Source organism: Anabrus simplex, chromosome 1, assembly GCF_040414725.1.
Source record: "Anabrus simplex isolate iqAnaSimp1 chromosome 1, ASM4041472v1, whole genome shotgun sequence".
In the NCBI taxonomy this organism is placed as follows: Eukaryota; Metazoa; Arthropoda; class Insecta; order Orthoptera; family Tettigoniidae; genus Anabrus; species Anabrus simplex.
In genome coordinates, this window is record NC_090265.1 from 1,275,249,493 (window position 1) to 1,275,273,864 (window position 24,372).

Below are 24,372 nucleotides of genomic sequence, written 5' to 3' on the forward strand. Positions count from 1 at the left end.
ATTATTATTATTATTATTATTATTATTATTATTATTATTATTATTCACAGAGCACTATCAGACGCTACCACTTCGTGTTGAACAACGAAATTAGAGGGTGAACCTAAAATCTGGAACGAATGACAGTGTGACTTTTGAAATCCCAGCTAAATCGTCAGTGGAATGGATAAAACGTGCTGAGTATCGAGTTAACTCGGGCGTGAGGTGGAAATGGATATGTGCATTACTATATTCTTAGTAGTATTATACGCAGAGTTATTGTCAATGAGTATTCTTGAACCTCTACAGAATTAGCCATACCAAGCTGTGGACTTACCCAGACTACTACCGATGTACGAATACCCATTAAGCAAATTTTAATTGAAGGTGGAAATGATAATTTTGGTTTGAAGTATGATAGCAAAAAGACATTAATAATATTACTCCAGTGCATAAATATTATCTTGGTAATCATCATCATCATCTGTTTACCCTCCAGGGTCGGCTTTTCCCTCGGACACAGCGAGGGATCCCACCTCTACCGCCTCAAGGGCAGTGTCCCGGAGCTTCAGACTCTTGGTCTGGGATACAACTGGGGAGAATGACCAGTACCTCGCCCAGGCGGCCTCACCTGCTATGCTGAACAGGGGCCTTGTGGAGGGATGGGAAGATTGGAAGGGATAGGCAAGGAAGAGGGAAGGAAGCGGCCGTGGCCTTATGTTAGGTACCATCCCGGCATTCGCCTGGAGGAGAAGTGGGAAACCACGGAAAACCACTTCCAGGATGGCTGAGGTGGGAATCGAACATACCTCTACTCAGTTGACCTCCCGAGGCTGAGTGGACCCCGTTCCAGCCCCCGTACCACTTTTCAAATTTCGTGGCAGAGCCGGGAATCGAACCCGGGCCTCCGGGGGTGGCAGCTAATCACGCTAACCACTACACCACAGAGGCGGACTATCTTGGTAATGATTCTCAAAATACGTCATACTTCCAATTATTGCTGATCATGCGCATAAAGCGTAGTCTCTCCTATATCTCATTTCATTTATTACGATGGTCGGGGAGAATATTAATATATTTGAAATTTCATATGTTACAGAGCATAATCAAAGTATCTGACAAGATGTTTTCCGAATTCAGCAGCAAGTTTAAGAAGAAAGAAAAGCCCAAACAACCACCCAGTTATGACGAAGATAATACGGAACGCATGTGGTACGATCGCGGTAAAGGTAAGTGGAATATAATCATACTTTGAGAAAAATATAGTTAATTGTATGACTCGGCTTAATTAGAATGTAAGTTTTACGCCTGATTTTAAATTGATAAAAGGCGAATCACATAATGAAAACAGCTCGAATAGCTAATTGTATGACTATTGATGACCAGTAAAATTAGTTTGAAAGCTAGCATCATAGCATAGTTTGTTAGTCTCACCTATCATGCTTAATGTTGTACGATGCAGTCTATGAAAAGTCGATTAGGAGACATAGATGCATGTGTGTGTGTTTATAGGTGTGTGAGAGAAAGAGAGAGATAGAACAATAGTAGTGTGGGTAAATTTAATACCGGGCGAGTTGGCCGTGCGGTTAGGGGCGCGCAGCTGTGAGCTTGTATCCGGGAGATAGTGGGTTCGAACCCCACTGTCGACAGCCCTGAAGAGGGTTTTCGTGGTTTCCCATTTTCACACCAGCAAATGCTGGCGCTGTTCTTTAAGTAAGGCTACGGCCTCCTCCTTTCCATTCCGAGGCCTTTCCTATCCCATCGTCGCCGTAAGACCTATCTGTGTCGGTGCGACGTAAAGCAAATTGTAAAAAAATTAAATTTAATGCAATATTAGGGAAACGTTTCCAAGTCGGCACTGAGGCATGGTAGACTGCGTTATATTTATTTACTAGCTGATGTACCCTTGCTTCGCTACGGGATTCTCAGAAAGACTGACTTGGTGGTTTTCCTAACTGAATTCAACATAGGTCATTACAAAAACGTCAGTAGGAATGTAGCGATTGAAAGCAATGTTATGATGTAAAATACTCGATGAAATGAAAAACCGCACACTTTCTCACTTGCAACGAACAGTACTACGGTGCCGATCTAAGAGTCCAAAGTTCCAGAGCTGGAATAACCAGGTCGCAAACTGCCGTGAACACTCCTCTGACATTATTCCGTTAAACATGCACACTTCTCATTCCAATCAGTGGCTCAGAGTAGGGATTGTATAGCTCGAATACTATGATGAACCAGTGTGTTACGTACCAGATATATCAGAGAATGTATGAACCGTAGGAATGGCATGCTAAAGAATAAAATTATCTTACACCCCAGCTACTTCCCACCAATATACAGGGAGGCTGTTATAGTCGGTACGTCCAGGCGAGTTGGCCGTGTGGTTAGGGGAGCGCAGCTATGAGCTCGCATCCGGGAGATAGTGGATTCGAACCCCACTGCCGGCAACACTGAAGATGGTATTCGGGAGATGGTGGGTTCGAGCCCCACTGTCGGCAGCCCTGTCTATAGTTTTCCGTGGTTTCCCATTTTCACACCAGGCAAATGCCTGGACTGTACCTTAATTAAAGCCACGGCCGCTTCCTTCTACTTCCTAGACATTTCCTATCCCATCGTCGCCATAAGACATACCTGTGTCGGTGCGACGTTAAGAAAAATAAAAGATGGTTTTCCGTGGTTTCCCATTTTCACACCAGGCACACCGGGCTGTACCTTAAAGCCAAGGCCGCTTCCTTCACACCACTATTCATTTCCTATCCCATCGTCGCCATAAGACCTACCTGTGTCGGTGCTACGTCAAGCAAATTTAAAAAAAATACTCGGTACGCTGCAGTAATCCTATCTATCGGAGATGAGAGGAAACAGAAGACAAAAAGCACATAAGAACAAACAATGGTCTATGTAGTGTTATTGTTGATAAAGTTTATGAGCCTTCTATATTGCAGGCCTTTTCTTTCGACTCTGTGATATTAGGGTGTCTTACAAAATTATTTATATCGTAGACTGTAGTTCCTTATTCTCAGACTTTACACACCGATTTCCACTAAATTCTCTTTACCCATTTTCTCGTGACTCGGCGCTGATATGGACTTAGTAACAAAAATCCAAATTCATGAATATCTCCGATTATATGCGGTACGGTAACAATGTATGAGACATAAGTGATCGGAAATTTAATAACTTCTTACATAACTACTACTAACTTACGACATAACTAAAGTTAGGTTAGTTATGTAGTATTTATAGATACGACCACTAATAACATAACTTATTTGAGAATTACATTTCAGACCTTCCCCTAAACTACCATTTCACTCAGCGTGAATAAAATAATTTGTAGCCTAGATTGCAGTGGTTCATCACCCGTCATTACATACCGATTTTCATTAAATTCTCTTCAGCCGTTTTATCGTGATGCGTGTACATACATACAGACAGACAGACAGACAGACAGACAGACAGACAGACAGACAGACAGACAGACAGACAGACAAAAATACGGAAAAGTAAAAAATGCATTTCCTTATCACTGTGGACATGACCGATACAGAAATACAATTCTTTTCAAATTCTCAGTAATGTACAGACAAAACTCTCATTTTATATATATAGATTTATCAATGCGACCACTAATAACATAAATAACTTATTTGAGAATTACATTTCAGTCCTTCCCCTAAACTATTATTTCACTCAGCGTGAATAAAATAATTTATAGCCGAGCTTGTATTGGTTCATCACCCGACATTACATACCGATTTTCATTAATTCTCTTCAGCCGTTTTCTATTGATGCGTGTACAATCATACAGACAGACAGACGGACAGACGGTCAGACAGACAGACAGACAGACAGACAGACAGACAGACAGACAGACAGACAGACAGACAGACAGACAGACAGACAGACAGACAGACAGACAGACAGACAGACAGACAGACAGACAGACATTACGGAGAAGTAAAAAATGCATTTTCTTGTTACTGTGGATATGACAGATACAGAAATACCATTCTTTTCAAATTCTGAGCAATGTACAGGCCAAACACTTATTTTATATATAGATTACATTTCAGGCCTTCCCCTAAACTACCATTTCACTCAGCGTGATTAAAATAATTTATAGTCTAGATTATAGCGCCCTATTTCTCGACGTGGCATACCAATTTTCGTGAAGATACGACCACTAACAAAATAAATATTTGACAATTAAATTTTAGGCCTTCCCCTAAACTACCATTTTTCTCAGCGTGTATAGCCTATATTGTAGCGACTTATTTTCCATCTTTATCTAGCGATTTTCATTAAGACACGACCACTAATAACATAAATATTTGAGAATTAAATTCCAGGCCTTCCCCTAAACTACCATTTCACTCAGCGTAGTTAAAATAATTTATAGCCTAGATTGTAGCGGTTCATCACCCGACTTCACATTCCTATTTTCACAAAATTCTCTTCAGCCGTTTTCTCGTGATGCGTGTACATACAGACAGACAGACAGACAGACAAGCAGACAGACAGACAGACAGACAGACAGACAGACAGACAGACAGACAGACAGACAGACAGACAGACAGACAGACAGACAGAAATTAAGGAGAAGTAAAAAATGAATTTGCTTGTTACTGTGGACATGACAGATACAGAAATACCATTCTTTTCAAATTCTGAGCAATGTACAGACAAAACTCTTATTTTATATATATAGATTACATATCAGTCCTTCCGCTAAACTACCATTTCACTCAGTGCGAATAACATTATTGATAACCTGGATTATAGGGACCTATTCCCGACTTTTCACACCAATTTTCGTGAAGATACGACCACAAATAAAATTAATATTTGACAATTAAATTTTAGGCCTTCCCCTAAACTACCATTTCTCTCAGCGTGTATAGCCTATATTGTAGCGAATTATTTCCAATCCTTGTCTAGTGATTTTCATTAAGACACGACCACTAATAACATAAATATTTGAGAATAAAATTTCAGGCCTTCCCCTAAACTACCATTTCACTCAGCGTGATTAAAATAATTTATAGTCTAGATTATAGCGCCCTATTTCTCGACTTGGCATACCAAATTTGTGAAGATACGACCACTTATAAAATAAATATTTGACAAATAAATTTTAGGCCTTCCCCTAAACTACCATTTCTCTCAGCGTGTATAGCCTATATTGTAGCGACTTATTTTCCATCTTTGTCTAGCGATTTTCATTAAGACACGACCACTAATAACATAAATATTTGAGAATTAAATTCCAGGCCTTCCCCTAAACTACCATTTCACTCAGCGTGGTTAAAATAATTTATAGCCTAGATTGTAGCGGTTCATCACCCGACTTTATATTCCGATTTTCATAAAATTCTCTTCGGCCGTTTTCTCGTGATGCGTGTACATACATACAGACAGACAGAAATTACGGAAAAGTAAAAAATGCATTTTCTTGTTACAGTGGACATGACAGATACAGAAATACCATTCTTTTCAAATTCTGAGCAATGTACAGATAAAACTCTTATTTTATATACACTGACTGACAGAGCAAATGCAACACCAAGAAGGAGTGGTTCGAAAGGGATGAAAGTTGGGGAAAAAACAGAGACGGCCGGACGAATAATTGATGTTTATTTCAAACCGATATGCAGGTTACACAATGCGCACGGCATCGACTCAGTAGGATGTAGGACCACCGCGAGCGGCGATGCACGCAGAAACACGTCGAGGTACAGAGTCAATAAGAGTGCGGATGGTGTCCTGAGGGATGGTTCTCCATTCTCTGTCAACCATTTGCCACAGTTGGTCGTCCGTACGAGGCTGGGGCAGAGTTTGCAAACGGCGTCCAATGAGATCCCACACGTGTTCGATTGGTGAGAGATCCGGAGAGTACGCTGGCCACGGAAGCATCTGTACACCTCGTAGAGCCTGTTGGGAGATGCGAGCAGTGTGTGGGCGGGCATTATCCTGCTGAAACAGAGCATTGGGCAGCCCCTGAAAGTACGGGAGTGCCACCGGCCGCAGCACATGCTGCACGTAGCGGTGGGCATTTAACGTGCCTTGAATACGCACTAGAGGTGACGTGGAATCATACGCAATAGCGCCCCAAACCATGATGCCGCGTTGTCTAGCGGTAGGGCGCTCCACAGTTACTGCCGGATTTGACCTTTCTCCACGCCGACGCCACACTCGTCTGCGGTGACTATCACTGACAGAACAGAAGCGTGACTCATCGGAGAACACGACGTTCCGCCATTCCCTCATCCAAGTCGCTCTAGCCCGGCACCATGCCAGGCGTGCACGTCTATGCTGTGGAGTCAATGGTAGTCTTCTGAGCGGACGCCGGGAGTGCAGACCTCCTTCAACCAATCGTCGGGAAATTGTTCAGGTCGATATTGGAACAGCCAGGGTGTCTTGCACATGCTGAAGAATGGCGGTTGACGTGGCGTGCGGGGCTGCAACCGCTTGGCGGCGGATGCGCCGATCCTCGCGTGCTGACGTCACTCGGGCTGCGCCTGGACCCCTCGCACGTGCCACATGTCCCTGCGCCAACCATCTTCGCCACAGGCGCTGCACCGTGGACACATCCCTATGGGTATCGGCTGCGATTTGACGAAGCGACCAACCTGCCCTTCTCAGCCCGATCACCATACCCCTCGTAAAGTCGTCTGTCTGCTGGAAATGCCTCCGTTGACGGCGGCCTGGCATTCTTAGCTATACACGTGTCCTGTGGCACACGACAACACGTTCTACAATGACTGTCGGCTGAGAAATCACGGTACGAAGTGGGCCATTCGCCAACGCCGTGTCCCATTTATCGTTCGCTACGTGCGCAGCACAGCGGCGCATTTCACATCATGAGCATACCTCAGTAACGTCAGTCTACCCTGCAATTGGCATAAAGTTCTGACCACTCCTTCTTGGTGTTGCATTTGCTCTGTCAGTCAGTGTATATAGATTTATTTATTTATTTATTTATTTATTTATTTATTTATTTATTTATTTATTTATTTATTTATTTATTTAATTTATTTATATATTTATATATTGATATAGTTATTAAGTTATTCAATTAGTCAAAGGAGCATTAAATACAGCACATTTTGAGGAAACTAAATTACTGCATTTTCTCTGTACTGACTGTCATTCATAGAGTAAATCGCACATTTTAATGATGAGGTTCATATTCATTATTTATTTGCTTCTGAATTGATAACTTTGGGATTCATATGCTGTTTTCCATCTCTTTGAGGCCCTGGTGTTGGTTGTTGTGGTTGTTATTGTTTTAAGAGGAAGCACAACTATGCAATCATTTCCTATAGCCACTAATCAGACGGAGAAACGGATGAAGTCTGACACTTCGAAAAATGAAGGTATCCGCAAGAGAGAGGGGAGAGCCATGAAGGCCGAGAAAAGAAAATATTATTATTATTATTATTATTATTATTATTATTATTATTATTATTATTATTATTATTATTATTATTATTATTATTATTGTACCGGTTGGTACACCTATACGCCGCACATTTGAATTTTCCGCCTTAAATTACTCCTCTACAGCTGAAACTCTTAACTTTAAAACTGAATTAATTAAACCGTTTATCTGAAGATGCCACTGTGTTTATTTGGAATTGTTTTTGTTTACTAATTATGAACAAGTGTGGACATTCTCTCACAGATTTCTCTACCAAAAACTATGATCATGCACCATGGTGCGAAGTGAAGGAACTTTTCTTGAAGAAATTTTGTATTCAGAAGTTTTGGTCTTAACTAAATTTTGTTCTTTCATCTATGGGTTGGCAATATTAATCTTTCCTTCCGCCAGTTTCGAACTTAGCCAATTCCGAATTTCTTTAATTAATTTTGGACCAATAGTGTCCTTCTTCTCCAATTTTAATGTGTAAATTTTGGGCAACCAATAAACGCCTGTTGGTGTGTCTTAATTATTCATGAAAGGTCTCGAATCTTCCATGAGGGTTTAAAAACTGCTGATTTTCATGGCTCGTCGCTACTTCAACAACATCTAGCGTAGTGTATGGAAGTATAGCAGGGGGCGGGTTGCGCCTCTTCCTTCGAGCAACAGCTCTTCAGCAAAGGTAAGGGCCTTTTAACATCTTTATTTCTTTTTTTTTTTTTTTGCTCAGCAGTTTAACGCCCGGGGGGAAGGTTCGAAACCTACCTGGTTAAAAATGTAACTTAGTGCCGGCTTATGTAAACATTTTCTTATTACTTTAACTGTAAATCGGGGATAGAGAGTGCTTTACCCTCTCGAGGTCCCCTTCATTTTGATTTGAGGTGACCACGTTTTCATAACCGATTTTATTCTCTCCTCTAATGTGTTAAAATTTTTCTTATACGAGTCACCTATATAGTATGGGAATACCCCCTGTGTATCGGCTTAACGCCACTTACGTTTTAACAAGCTTTCATATAGGAGTGCAAGTACACGCCTCCCTTCATCTTGATTTTTTGTGGGGCCATTTAATTAATTTGTTCCTTTCCACGAAGGCCCATTAGATTGGGTACTAGATAACCCTGTTTCTTGTTAGGTGTGCCTTGAGGGCAGTTGTTAGTAATGCTGGTTGTTGCCTTTGATAGGCTTGAAAGATTGAGAGCGGTCAGCTCTTTCTGGTATTTGGAAAGGTGCCTCTAGGAGGCTTGATATTACTAGGCGGGAGCAAGTGCTCCATGTAATTAGGGGTTTTCTGCCCTTTGGTATTTTGTGGTTGTGAGCTGAGAGCTCAGAGATTGTAAAAGGTGGGGCTTGAAGCCCAGATCATTAATTTGTCTCTAAATACTTGCTTTTCTGGTCTTGTACCTGATTATTGGATAGCTGTTGACTTGTTAAGTTTTCAAATTCTATGTAAAAATTTGTTAAATTTTGTTGTCTATTGAAAATATAACCTTTATTTAAATTTTAAATTCATCTTTCGGACTTGTAGTTAGACCCATTCCAGCCCGCACCTTCTTTCACCTCTGCTGATCCACCAAAACACGGTAACAATTATTATTATTATTATTATTATTATTATTATTATTATTATTATTATTATTATTTGATTTTATAATAAAACAGTGTATTTCTTTTATATCTGTATTTAATTTCCATGGTAAGTGTAAGAGAGGGCCACGAGCCCTAACTTCGCCACTGCTAATGTCAAATAAATAAATAGGATTATTATAAAAGGTCCATTCAATATACCGTTAAAAGCAAAGCTACCGCCGTACAGGTCATGACTGCCCCTGAAGGAGTGAACTACCGTATCCATAACGGAGTGGGTGGCTATGTGTTTGGGTCTGGTAGTCTGGAGCTTGCATTTGGGAGACAGTGGGATCGAACCGCACTGTCAGCAAGCCTGAAGATAATTTTGCGTGGTTTCCCAATAATTAAGAGCTTGGAAATTTCTCCCCAGTCACCATATGACACGTTTGTGTCAGTGCGACTTAAACATGCAAAATATTACTACTCAGTAGGAAGCGGGAAAGAAGGGTTATCCATATAGCAGGCCACCTTTGTCCCATGAAATTAATCTGGTACTCAATTTTAGTGAAAGCGCGTTGAAAATAATAATCTTCCTCTATCCGGAACTGGGAACCCCATTATTGCTTTTTAATTTCCTGACAGGCAATCAAACCCACATCTTTCCATGTGACCGGAGCACGCCTTTAGAGCCTAAGATAGGCAGTTCCTATTCAATATACAGTACAGTGCATCTCATACTGGGCCAAACTACTCCAGAGAGCTGTGAAAACGTGTACAGTTTCGGGAGCTAGATAGTTTTCTCTTATCATAAAATATTTAGTCTCTTGTCAAGAGGTCAATATAATTCAAATTCCGTTATTGTTACTTACGGTTATAGTTATAGCCTACTAGTTCCTGATACAGGGTTACCATAATCTCGAAATTCAAAACCAGGACAAAACTTACGGTCAGCGTTATCGATCGAAGGAAATGGAAATATGAGTAATAAGGAGTCCTCATGGCCCTAAGCTAAGGGAAATGTGCATTTAATTAATGATCCAGAGTTGACGAAGGACAGCTTCATTAAGAAAGCATTAGTTACCAAAAATGTGAATATGCATTAAATTATTCAGTACACGAAGTTCCATTGTCATTATTTAAGCTTTTCTTATACCAATCGTATTTTTCAGAACCTTCAACAGATGAAAGGAACTTCATCTGGTTCTCAATCAGTTTATGAAATTCACTGCAACTTACATTTTTCATATTGTACTCTATTTGCAACATTGCATTAACTGATTTTACTGTTAACCTATTCCTTTCTTCTGTCCATTGAGAATTCATGAGGGAAAAGACTCTCTCTACATTGGCGTTATGACCGAGAACGGAGAAATAAAATTACACAATTTTCAGCAACGCTGAATACTGCTCACTAGAAATACAATTATGAATGAAGAACACCAATTTCTTATGTGACATCAAATTCTCAAAACATTCATCTCTGACCTCCCCCGAAACACGCTTTAATTTCAGTACTTGGTCAAAGAGAAGGGACTCATTCAATTTACAGCTTGTGTTTTCATGCATCCACTTGAATATCTTTTCAACATTTTCCCATGAAGGTACAGTCTTTAACAAAATCCAGTCAAAATGTGTAATATCAGACAAGGACTTACTCCATTTTATCAAGTAGTCAAGAATAGTTTGATAGAAAAGAGAGACTTCTCCTAGTAATGTAGACTGCTGTTATTGTGTAAGGTCAGACATTAATTCTTTAACTTTAGACGTAACAAAAACACTGTTTTCTCTCTCCTAAAATTTGCAGTATATTTTCTACCTCCAATCTTACCTTATTCACTGATATGTCTTCCCTCTCAATACTGCTAAGTGCCCTCTGGAAAGGATACATTTGTGCATTCAAGAAGAGCAGATACATTTCACCAACAGAATCAGAAAATAATTTCTTGAGAAGGGAAGGACACGTATCAAGTGAAAGAAAGTAAGATTTAAGTGCCTTAAACATGTGGATGAACCTCTCTATAGCAGGAAACATGGTGAGCCACCAGGTTCTTACAAGGCTAAGTAGGTCCTTATATGTCACATCAACAAATTCTGAAAATTCTTTTAGCGATGCTACACGAGCAGTATATGGAGAAATAATTAAAAACCTTTATGATAATGCCCTCAATATCATGAGAGAGGACATCTGCACCAGTCTGAATTGCATTAGGCAAAATATGAGCTGGACAACCTACTCCTAAAATTTCCCTATCGACAGCGTAGAATGAATACCTCGTATCTCACAAAGTTCTTCCTATGCAATTTTTCCCTTAAGACTCGCCACGCCTCCCAGCCACACATGGATATGCAGTCCATCAGAACAATGTACGTTGTGTTCTTTTTATCTATGCGGGTGTGTGAAGGAAAATGAACCTTACCTTACCGTACTATAGGAAAGCATGTTTGTGTGACATATTTACTAACTCCGAGAGTATAAGTTTTATAAGGTTCATTTTTCTTTACTAGTAAGCATAGGAAAATAAACCCAACGAACATTGTTCTGATGGACTGCATACCCAGATGTGGCTGGAAGGCGTGACCAGTCTTAAGTGAAATAATAGATAGGAAGAACTTTGTGAGATACGAGGTTTTCATTCTAGGCCATCGCTATTCAGTTTATCCTGAAGTTTCTTGTACATATTGTTTTCTCCTTTTCTCGCAACACCCCCAAAGTTAGTATTTGTTTTATCTCCACCAAAAGCAGATACTTTATCACTAAGCCCATGTTATAAAATGGCACTATATACACACTCTGTTATTGTACTAGAATTCTCACTGTCACATTCATTTAAATTTAACAATGTACTTTGGACACCTTCGTCATAATCAAAATACTGCCCAAGAACAGGAAATATTTTCAAATACTTGTGGTTGCTATCATCATTGCTAATACAAACATAATTGGCCTTCGATAGACTGCTCCTTGTTCTGTCCTCAATGAACGGTGATATAACATAATTAACGAAGGCTTCTGTTTTAGTTTTGGCGCTCGAACACTTTACTGCAACTTTCGAGTCACTGAAATGAAATGTCGTATGGCTTTTAGTGCCGGGATATCCCAGGACGGGTTCGGCTCACCAGGTGCAGGTCTTTCTGTTTGACACCCGTAGGCGACCTTCGCGTCGTGATGAGGATGAAATGATGATGAAGACAACACATACACCCAGCCCCCGTGCCGTAGGAATCAACATTAACCAATTAAGGTTAAAATCCCCGACCCGGCCGGGAATCGAACCCGGGACCCTCTGAACCGAAGGCCAGTACGCTGACCATTCAGCCAACGAGTCGGACGAGTCACTAAAAACCTGAGATATAATTTCTGAAGTGCAAGAACTGGAGTTGTATGAATGATGGTGCTTGACACAGTGAAATGCAAATCGATGGCTTTCTTTTAAAACCTCGTATGTCCAAATGTTCTTCCTACCCATTATATTGCTTAAGACTGGTCACGCCTCCCAGTCATATATTTGTATGCAGTCCATCAGAATAATTTTCGCTGTGTTCATTTTCCTTTGCTAATGTCTAAAGGAAAATGGACCTTACCGTGCCGTATTGTAGGGATGTTGATTGCATGGCAAATTTAAACACTCCTACAGTATGATGTATTTAAGGTTCATTTTCCTTTACAAGTTGGCAGAGGAAAATGACCATAACGAAAATTATTCTTTGGGACTGCATATGAATATGAGACTGGGAGGCGTGACCAGTCTTAAGGATTATAATGGATAGGAAGAGTATTCGGACTTACGAGGTTTTTAAAGAAAGCCAACGAAATGTAGCTTCTGCTGCAACTACTTTATTACCATCTGCCTGTGTTTTGAAAACGCTGGTGAGCTGTTTGGAAGATGATGAACCCTCTGCCGTGTTATGCATTTTTCGATGGCACGCGCACAATTAACAATTTAAAAAACGATTTCAATGGGTCTGTGTATAAACATAATGTTACTCACTCGCAAATGTTGCAGAAAGCTTTATATTCAGTTCTTCCTTGCTTTATACTTGGAAACTGTTCGTCTAGCCGATATTATTAAACCACCAAGCAAATAATAATAACTATTTAGTGCAATATAACACAACTAAATCGCAAGCAAGAATGCGAACATTCAACAAGCTGATCAAAGAGGATAATATTCTTCTTTGCCAGAGATGACTGACCGCCAACTGTATCGACAACTCGCAATCTCGCAAATCAAAGAGGATGTACTGTATACTATGAGAGATGACTGACACCCACTGTTTCGATATCTGGAAAGCTGTTCTCTTCTCTTTGGATTTTGTATAATGTGAAGGCAAAGAGATAACATATTGATGCTTCTTTGCCAGCATTTTTTTTTAAATTACCGGAAGTTGACTTCAAATCCAGAAATATCGCGGACATTTGCCTTTTCGTCCCGGACGTTTTCATTTACCCTAAAATCGCGGACTGTCCGTGAAATCCGTAGCGTATGGCAACCTTATCCCCATATTGTAGCTTACATTTAGTTTGTGAAGTAAATTTCAACGTAATATGATGAAATGTAACCATTACATCGCTCAATGTTTATCTATGATGTTTATGTGATGACAGATTCATTTCGAGAGGCGTGTATATAATTTCTAGAGAGTCAGTTTCTCATAAGGATCGATTACGAAAATGTTTTCATAGATTTAGGAAAATTGCGAATCTTCAGGCTATAAAATTTAAATGATAAAGTCGGGTTCTATCACAAGAAAATATCGATTTAATTGAAGGAATATTAGAGCGTTGTTCACATACATTCCTACAACATCATACGAAAAACATAATTGCCCCGAAGATCCAGCTATAATAAAAAATTACCCGTGACAGAAGGCAAGGAGGACCTTTCATTTTTTATCCGGAATATAAAGGATGAATGAAGGAAGGTTGTGCTGTACAATATCCTGATGATCAATATCATGGTGGCGGCATAAAATATATTAAAATAACAATAATTATAAGTCAAGGGGTAGAGTTGGTTAAGGATTTCATATCTTTTGGCTCTAAAATTATCGGAAGGTGACTGCACCTCTGAAGTGAAGTGGAAGATGACAATTAGAAGGAACAAATGATCACGTTGAAACATATCGACGGCCTAGAATGAATACCTCGTATCTCACAAAGTTCTTCCTATCCAATTTTTCCCTTAAGACTCGCCACGCCTCCCAGCCACACATGGAAATGCAGTCCATCAGAACAATGTGCGTTGTGTTCTTTTTTCCTATGCCGGTGTGTGAAGAAAAATGAACCTTACCTTACCGTACTATAGGAAAGCATATTTGTGTGGCATATTTATTAACTCCTAGAGTATAAGTTTTATAAGGTTAATTTTCCTTTACTGGTAAGCATAGGAAAATAAACCCAACGAACATTGTTCTGATGGACTGCATACCCAGATGTGGCTGGAAGGCGTGACCAGTCTTAAGTGAAATAATAGATAGAAAGAACTTTGTGAGATACGAGGTATTCATTCTAGGCCATCGATATATGAAACAGGAAGGACAACAATGAAAGAATCAAATGCTAACTGGGCACTTTAATAAATTTCCTTGTGGATACCAACAACCGCAGAACATGTGTAGGAAGGAGATTGGCAGAAGAACAATCAACAAACATGTCTGCTGAGAATACCATGACAGCCAGAATTAATAATAACATAATTTTGGAAGGGGGAATGTTGTGAGGAAAGCTATTATACTTTTGCCACATGATGAGAAGTAGGCTACGTCTCTGGGAGAGGACATCATGTTCAGAATTGTGAGTAGCAAAAGAAGAGCTGGAAGGAGAATCACGTTGGTTGGCGTCCAAGTGGATACTGACATGACGATCGGTGAACTTTAAAAAGATGCCCGAAATGGAGATGAATGCATGTTCTATAGGATGATTAGAACCGTACTCGATTGAATGGATAAAAGGAGCTCTCTCCATGACTTGTTTACTACCAGATTATGAATAAGACATCTAGAGTCCATCTCGCTTTCAGTCCTATGATCAACAGTCAATACCTAAACTTAATTGTTCGTTATGGAATATCTTACATTGCAACTACAAGCTCACTGCATTAGAATTGTTACATCATGGTGCGATTTCACTTACTATACTACCATCCTCCGAGAAAACACACCGTAAGTATTTGAAATCATCCACCTGTTCCAGTTTTGTACTTACCTGAAATTCAGTCCTCGTGTGTTTCTTTCCAACTGACATAACGCTAGTGTTGAACAAGTTAATTGTCACAGTATATTCGCTGCATCTGCCTTGAAAGTAAACCTAATGCTATTTTCTGATAGTTGTACAACCTAATCAAACGTTGCTATTTTAAGTGCCCATAACTAATGTTACTTTTTGTATTAATGTCATCTATTGGTGAGACGCTGGACTCTCTCAACATGTCATTGCGGTAGCCTACCTACATATCGTCGTTGCCGGGACAAAACCTCCTATGTGAAATATTTTAGCTTAGAACTTTGGCCGGTAAGGTTCTGTCATCTAACGAGTAAGATGCAATATTGTGTGACAGTTGTCAAGGCATTCTCGCTCTACATAATGTATGTGCTGCGGGTCAGTATATCTCCAAAAATATTAACACATAGGAGGTTTCGTCCTGGCAACGACGATATATCGCTTTGCTGTTTGGGGTTGCCAAATAGGAGCCCGTGTAGGAATATTTTAGCGAGATTTGTGAAGGCTAGGGGTTGGTACCCCTTAATTATCTTACCCTAATTTTGACACTACCTCCCCTATCTGCGCCCAATTTGTGGCTGTAAGCCGTAATGAAAGGAGTTCACAGCTGTCTGCGAGGCACATTATTCCGATCAGCTGCTGAGGTACGGACTTTGCTAGAGGTGGTAGGGCTGCTAGGGCAACTGTAAGGTAGGCTACTACGTATTAAGCATTGCGCAACTCAAAAAAATATCAAGTTGCCAACGGAGATAACTTAGTACCTTAACATGTGAAAGTTTAGAAAATACCGTAACCTATCCATTTTTTATGCAGGGATTTGTTAACATTTTAAATTATGGAATTTTGTAAGGTTTATCTGGTTCCTTCGAGAACAAATGAAGGTTACCAAAGATGGCTGTACTATTTTAAAGGGAGCACAAATATATATATTCCTTTCCCTTTTTCAACTTTCCTTTGTGACTAGAGCTTTTCTAAATTTAACTTTCGTTTTTCTTCTGTAGATACCCCTTGCTCCTAGTCACAAGTTATCCTCTTGGCGTCGTGCCCCATTAGGTCTTGTTGAAATTTTATGCTTGGTGATCATATTGTATGTTTCAGAATCTCTTTCCAATTTTATGCCATCCGTTTTCCGAAATTATTTTTTGACTCTTTTTGAAAATTCAGTATATCTGACCTGTCACTAGTGTTAGCTTTTCTCCTGTTCGATTTCGTGATTCTCCCCCCTTTGAATATTTAGTTGTTGTTGCCTTTATTTCATTGCTAAAAGGGCAACGAGAGATTTGACTGCGCTTCCTCCATTCCTGAAGGCATCAAGGTCAAACTTTTGTTTCGGCTTTGAGAGCACTCTGAATGTTTATGTCTTCTTTGAATTATAATTATTAATAATAACAAATTAATTATGAATTTGTCAGTCAGAGTGATCGATCATCCCCTATTGCAACTATGATGTTAATTTAGTTGAATACCAAGAGAAATGAAACAAAGAGAAAGAAAAGTTAAGATCTAAACCTAAGATGATATGTTACTGACATCAAGATTTTTTTTTTTTTATTCATCCAGTCCTACGGCCCTGCCGCTTTCTTCCCACCTGTGCGCACCACCGTGACAATAGTGTGAAAATCATTCAATTATGGGATAAACATTATTGGTTGCTTTCCGGGAATTGGATTGTTAGTTGAAAACATTGTTGTTTTTTTTTCATTTTATACTATTTTTAGCAATAGAAGGATTAAAACTTCTCAATAAGGGACACCTTTGGGATGGCACAAAAATGTTCGCTACTAAGAAGTGCCCAAACCCAAATCAAACACCAGGGCGTAAGAGCCTCGAAGGGCCTTGTCCTAAAAAGTGACCGCTGTTCGGCCCATTGGCCTGCAGATTATGAGGTGTCGTGTGGTCAGCACAACGGGTCCTTTCGGATGTTATTCTCGGCTTCCTAGACCGGCGGTGCCATCTCACCGTCAGATAGCTCCTCAATTGTAACCATGTAGGCTGAGTGGACCTCGAACAAGCCCACAGATCAAGGTAAATATCCGTAACCTTGCTGGGGATCGAACCCGAAGCCTCCGGGTAAGAGCAAGGCACGCTACCCCTACACCGCGGGACTGGCTTAAGAAGTTTTCTCTATTTATAAAATCCATGAAGGAGCTGTCCGTGGTCCTACAGAGGCCGTAACTCAAGAAGAAGAAGAAGAATCTTAGGAAGATTTTGGACACAGTTTCCATGTAAAAACTAACAGATATAATCCAAAAACAAGCAATTTTCCATCATTAAAAATAAATGTAAGAGCAGGGCTAATACAGTAACACTAAGGAAATAGCGTAGGGTTCATTAACGGAGCGCAGTTAAACTTTTCCTAAATCTAAATGAGAATACATGATATTAATATTCCTCTTCATATTTAAATTTTTTATGAGCGTTTTTGTTGTCCAAGTAGTTTGAAGTTTATTTCCATACGCCTTTCTACTCCAGTTTCTGTCGCTTTCACTGCTTCATTCTCATCCATAAAGGCGACTCGAGAGATAAAGTATAGGTTAGTCTCTGTAACTGGCATTACATATGTACTTGCAACAATCACTCCCTTCAATTGAAAGGTCTGTTCAGAAATATCTCAGAGCACAATTGTACATTAAAGACAACCGGGCGAGTTGGCCATGCAGTTAGGGCCGAGCAGCTGTGAGTTTGCATCAGGGAGATAGTGGGTTGGAACCCCACTGTCGGCAGCCCTGAAGATGGTCTTCTGTGGTTTCACATTTTTACACCAGGCAAATGCTGAGGCTGTACTTTAAGACCACAGTCGCTTCCTTCCCACTCCCAGGCCTTTCATTTTCCATCGTTGCCATAAGACTTACGTGAGTCGGTGTTACATAAAACAATTTATAGAAAGAACATTAGCGACACACGGTACAAAAGTGTGCAGGGCATCAAATTGATTCAATTCGACTTCTGTTTTCCAAAAATATTCTAATTCATGCTCTTTGTACGGAAAATTTCATCCAGTATTACGTTTTATTTTGTTGTGTCCTTGTACGTCATTGAGAATGTCCGCTAATTAAAATGATTCTGTCAGGAAACTGTTTTCGCGGAGGAGACATCCATGGTACCTGCCGTTAACTAGGACTTCCATGGTTTTGATCCAATATTAGGACCATTTTTGCGTACCTGCTGCATAGATATCCCTCGAAATGTTTTGCAATATGTTAAGTACAAAAAAATGTTTCCGCGTATTCCAATGTATTTCAGCGGGGAATTAAAAAATCTGTTATGCAGAAGAGTTCGTTATTCAGAAGTGTCAGTCAGAAGAAATTTCTGTCCACATGAAACCTTATAGCAAATGTACCCAGTGATTATTCAGAACGGGCTAAAACTGAAAGTCACAGAACATAATTATTGTTCAGAACATATATATCCCTATAACTCTCTAAAGAACAAGATACGATAGAGACAAATACGGGAAGATGAGCTTAATGAACGTTTGATTGAGGCTTTCTTTCATACATAAAATTAATAGTCGTTTAACTTCCTGAGGTCTATGTTTTCAAGGTGTAGGCAACACCCACGTCACTTTGCAAAGTGATTAAAGTATGTTCACAGAAAAGTTACACACTCTGGCGGAAAGCTGTTAGAACCCGTGTTATAACGTATAAGTATAGTCTCGACATACAAAGTTAACTTTACAGTAACTTACTTAAAAGCCTCTTTTCAATAACATGAAAGTGAACACCGGAACAATTCTACCCAGTAGTCCAAATTCTGTCACAAAGGAAACCTTTTTGCTCTAATGACCCGCGAACAGCTTTCGTTGAAAAGAGGTCCAAGATACTTGCTGTTTACTAGGATTCCTGGTTTACATGGTTTAGAACCCAGGTCAAGACCATTCTTGTGTACCTTCTGCATAGGTATCCGTCGAAATGTTCCACAATAGGTTACGTAAAATAAAGGTCACTGACCATGTATTTCAGTCATACACACACACACGCAAATATTCAATACACAAACAAGAATTCGAAGAGGTATCCGGCTCCATGGCTAAATGGTTAGCGCCATGGCCTTTGGCCACAGGAGTCCCGGGTTCAATTCCCGGCGGGGTAGGGAATTTTAACCATAATTAATTAATTTCGGTGACACGGGGGCTGGGTGTATGTGTTGTATTCATCATCATTTCATCCTCATAACGACGCACAGGTCGTCTACGGGTGTCAAATCAAAAGACCTGCATCTGGAGAGCCGAACTTGTCCTCGGACACTCCCGGCAATAAAAGCCATACGCCTTTTCATTTCAATTCAAAAAGGTAGTCACATAGTATATTAACGACTTTGACGTTCAAAGATAGCTGTTTCCCAGAAAGAAGGCCTGATGTTCCTAGAGTACAACGTGGTCAGCATGATGATTACATCAGTCAATTACTTGGTTATCTTGACCTAGTTCGCTTACTATTTTATCATATATTTCTTAAGTTGGTCTCACGACGCTGAGTAAAGCACATTATAATTAAAATCCTTTGTCTGTCCGGGAATTGAACCGGATATTTTTAAGAGAGACGCAGGCACGTTATCGATATACAGTATTACCGGGCTCGCTACCTACAACCTACATGGTTTTTGTCTGAGTCATCAGTCCAAACATTGGTTTGATGCAGCCCTCCATGCCACCCTATCATGTGCTAAACTTTCCATTTCTACATTACTGATGCATCGCACATCTGCTCTAATCTGCTTGTCATATTCATACCTTTGCGTACCCCTACCGTTCCTACCACCTACACTTCCCTCAAAAACCAATCGCACAAGTCCCGGATGTCTATCTCTTCCTCTGGTCAAATTTAGTCATATCGATCTCTTTTCAAAAATTCGATTCATATCTCTTCATTCGTGATTCGATGTAACCATCTCACCTTCAGCATTCTTCTGTAACACCACATTTGAAAAGCTTATATTCTTTTAATTTTTGAGCTAGTCATTGCCCATGTTTCACATGCATACAATGCCACACTTCGGATGATAGTCTTCAAAATACGTTTCTAACTTCTATATCAATGTTCGAACCGAGAAAATATATTTTCTAAGGGAAATCCTTCCTTGCGTGTGCTATCCTGCATTTTACGTCCTCCTTACTTCTGTCATCCTTAGTTATTTTACTACCCAATTAACAATATTAATCTACTGTACTTCGTTTCTTGATCTAATATTACCTGCATTAACTGACTTCCTACGACTGGTCTCCATTTTAGTTCCGTCCATATAATTCAACAATTTCCCTAAATCTCCTGGAGTCTCGAATAAAATAACAATATCATCCTCAAATCTCAGGGTTTTGATTTCCTTTCCTTGGATTGTAATTCCCTTTCCAAGTTATTCTTTGATTTCCTTTACTGCCTGTTCTATGTAAACATTCAAAAGGAGGGGGGGGGGGAATGCAGCCTTGCCTCACTCCTTTCTGAATTGCTGCTTCGTTTTCATAGCCCTCGATTCTTATCACTGCAGACTAATTTTTATATAGATTGTAGATTTCGTTCTCGGTACCTGATCGCGATCACTTTCAGAATCTTAAATAGCTTTGTTCAAATCAACATTACTCAATACCTTTTTTTGTTCCACGAACGCCTTGTACGTGGGCTTGTCTTTCCTAATTTGATCCTCTAAGAGCAGCCGTGAAGTCAAGATTGCATCACGTATTCCTAAACTTCTTCAGAAGCCAAATTGATTTTCAGCCAACTCAGTTTCACCTTGCCTTTCCATTCTTCTGTAAATAATACGTGTTAGAGTTATTCAGGCATGGGAAACTAAACTAATGGTGCAGCAGTTTTCACACTTGTCAGCACGCGGCTTTCTTGGGAGTAGATATAACAAAATTCTGCCGAAAATAGGCTGGCACTTCTCCTGTATCACACATCTTACTCACTAATTATTGCATAACATCGCTATGGTGGTTTCTCCTAAATCAGTCAGTAATTCAGAGGGAATGTCATCAATTCAGGTATCTTTTTCCTATTTTGGCCTCTCAAAGCTCTGTGAAATTCTGACCTCCATTTTGCGTCTCCCATTTCATCAGCATCAACAACCTCTTCTTGTTCTAGAATCATATCATCCGTGTCTTTACCTTGATACAACTGTTGGATATGTTGCTACCATCTTTCTGCCTTATCTTCATTCCCTAGAAGTGGTATTCCATCCGAGCTCTTAATATTCATACACCTAGATTTCCTTTCTCCTAACGATTCCTTGATTTTACTGTATGCAGCATCTACCTTGCATTTCCCATACAACTTTCAACATCCTTGCACTTCCCCTTCCGCCATTCTTCCTTAGCTGTCTTGCACTTTCTATCGACTTCATTCTTTAATCCTCTGTTCTTTCCCGCTCTCTTCATTTTTTGCGTTTTTTTGTCGTTCATCGATCAGGTCTAGTATCTACTGAGTTATCCATTGATTCTTAGTTGATTTTTCCTTTCTTCTTAACACATCTCGCAGCCCAACTGACCTCATTTTTCATGACTGTCCATTCTTCCTCTACTGTGATTCCTTCAGCCTTTTCATTTAGTCTTTATGCAACATGTTCTCAGAACAATTCCTCACACTCTTTTCGTTCGTCTTGTTCAGATCCCATCGCCTTGGATTACTTCTTCAATTTCTTCAATTTCAGATGGCATTTCATGACCAACAATTTGTGATCAGTGTCCACATCTGCTCCTGGGAAAGTTTTGCTATCCAGTACCTGATATCTGAATCTCTGTCTATTCATAATGAAGTCTATTTGATACCTTTCAGTGTCTCCAGGTCTCATCCATGTATACAGACTTCGTTGGTGGTGTTTGAACCAAGTATTAACAAATACAGCAAAATGCATCGTTTCTTCAATTATATATGTTCTATTTCTCCTGCTGCTAACTTTCTTTTGGATGCGATTTTATCTATAGTATTTTTATACTTTTCTAAATCTTCATTTCTCCATGTTGCTGCAATTTTTGCTGCATGGATCATCTTTTCGAAACATTGACAGCTAATACTCCACCAGCTGCAGATACTGCATCATACACCAGACGCTGTGCAATGGATCTATTTTCATGAATATCAATCAATCGATACTGATCTGCATTTATGGCAGTCGCCCAGGTGGCAGCTTACATATCTGTTGTTTTCTTCGCTTTTTGTTTTATGATTTCAATGAAATTGGAAATTTATTGAACATCTCCCTTGTTAAGTTTTCCAGTCCCTAAATCCCCTTCCTATAAATGAATATTTGCCCCAATTTGTCCTCTTGAATTCCAACATTACCTTCATATTTTGATATATCCTGCTTTTAAATACGCCACTGAAACTTATTCGTCTACTAATGTCATTCCACGCCATTTCTCCGCTGATAGCTCGAACATACCATTTAGTCGATCAGCTCGTCTTCTTCCTCCCAGTTTTTCCCAGCGCAAACTATGCAACATTCTTGTAACGCTACTCTTTTTTTCGGAAATCACCCAGAAAAAATTGATCTGCTTTTCTTTGGATTTTTTCCAGTTCTTGAATCAAGTAATCCTGGTTGGAGTCCCATACACTGGAACTATACTCCAGTTGACGTCTTACCAGAGACTTATATGGCCTCTCCTTTGCATCCTTACTACAACCCCTAAACCCCCTCATAACCATGTGCAGAGATCTGTATCCTTTATTTACTGTGACCGTTCATCACCATGCCACAGGCATGTTAGTAGGATTAGTCAATCATATGTGCCGTTTTCCGCAACATTCTGCGACATATAATGTCGTAATTAGCAGTCTACATGCCGAACCGGGATGTGATTTGCGATACGCCAGCCCGAAGGGAGCAGTTTTCTGCTCTGTAACGAGAAAATGATAGCGCATTACTGCCGAACCTTGAAATCGCGCTCTCTTTTCATGCGAACGAGAAGGAGAGATGACACTACGCGTGGAAATGTAGGTTGTCGGAGAGTGGGCTGAATTAAGGTGTGCTAACCCCCAAGAAATAAATGTCCTTTACAAACTCAACACCGCATTCATTGGTGCCAGTTCACCATAATTAACTAAAAAGAGGAAGAAGAAGAAGAAGAAGAAGAAGAAGAAGAACACCTTCATCTGAGATAATTTCTAGAAATTTATAAGCCAGGTCTCATTCGAACCGATGTATTTAATGCTAATTGTTGATGTATATAAATGCAATACTTTAATAGTGGATCGGTAATGACGCATGTCATACAGTAGTACGCAGATTAAAGATGACTGCTGAAATCTGACAACGTGTGGAAAAAAGTGGGAGGTCTTGCTTGATGAACCATGACGCGTGAATTTCTAAAAGGACGCTTTTGAGATTGTGAATGACCCACTGATCGTTTTAGTGTTCAATGAGATCAGTAGAAAGTAGGGTTCACGAGCTATAATTTGATTGCTTTCACGTCGCTGAAAGATTCCGTTTACCGGACCTTCATTTTGAACAGGGGCATGATTTACCTCCCCCCTGACCATTTTGTCCGGATGCTATAAGTAAAACAGGGACCTAGATACAGTATCCCATTGTCATTTGTGTAGCTGCAGAACTCACACGTGAGGAGTGAACTTGGATATCATTGTATGAAGTGTTGTGTCATAGAAGAAAAACACATCAATGCGATGTAAAATATCGCGAAATAAGCCGTGTGGTACAAGATAATGTACAGTTGTGATGAATAGAAGTATTATCTCAACTTTTAATCTTTTATATATCAACGACAGTCACTTGCGGCTCATGATGCAATCGTTAGTGAAAGGACAAACGCATCAGGTTTTTTAGTAATAGTGAGACAACTAATTACGTCCAATAATTAATAGTAACCGATCTAAAGCATCTTAAAAGTGAGTGACGTTCAGTAAAATTAAAGAACTATTCCTGATAAAATTAGCGTTTGCATACTCCATGGACACTCGTGGTGATAGACTGTGTGATTAATGGGGAAATGAATAGTGATTTATACAAACTTGTCACTATTTGCATTAATCTGTTTAGCGGATCTTATCACCAGTAGATTCTTTTAAAGCACATAAACAGTGTTTAGTAACTGATTTCCCATTTTTGCCTGTATGTTCGTGAGTGATCGTCGAACCCCGAGAACTGGAGCCTACGTGAAACGCACCTAAGTGCTTGCAGTCATTTCTTCAGGAAACGTCCAGAGACTCCACTAAGTAGACCACAGTTC

At 39.8% G+C, this 24,372-nt stretch overlaps 1 protein-coding gene across 1 annotated transcript in view; it reads left to right on the forward strand.

Annotated features, from left to right (window-relative positions):
* LOC136858268 (lysosomal alpha-glucosidase) overlaps positions 1 to 24,372 on the forward strand; it is a 246,183-nt gene that overhangs the window by 168,428 nt on the left and 53,383 nt on the right. The window contains exon 2 of the mRNA XM_067137674.2: positions 1,079 to 1,208. Within this exon, the coding sequence (XP_066993775.2) occupies positions 1,103 to 1,208 (106 nt within the window). The 5' untranslated portion in view covers positions 1,079 to 1,102. The remainder of the gene's footprint in view (positions 1 to 1,078; positions 1,209 to 24,372) is intronic.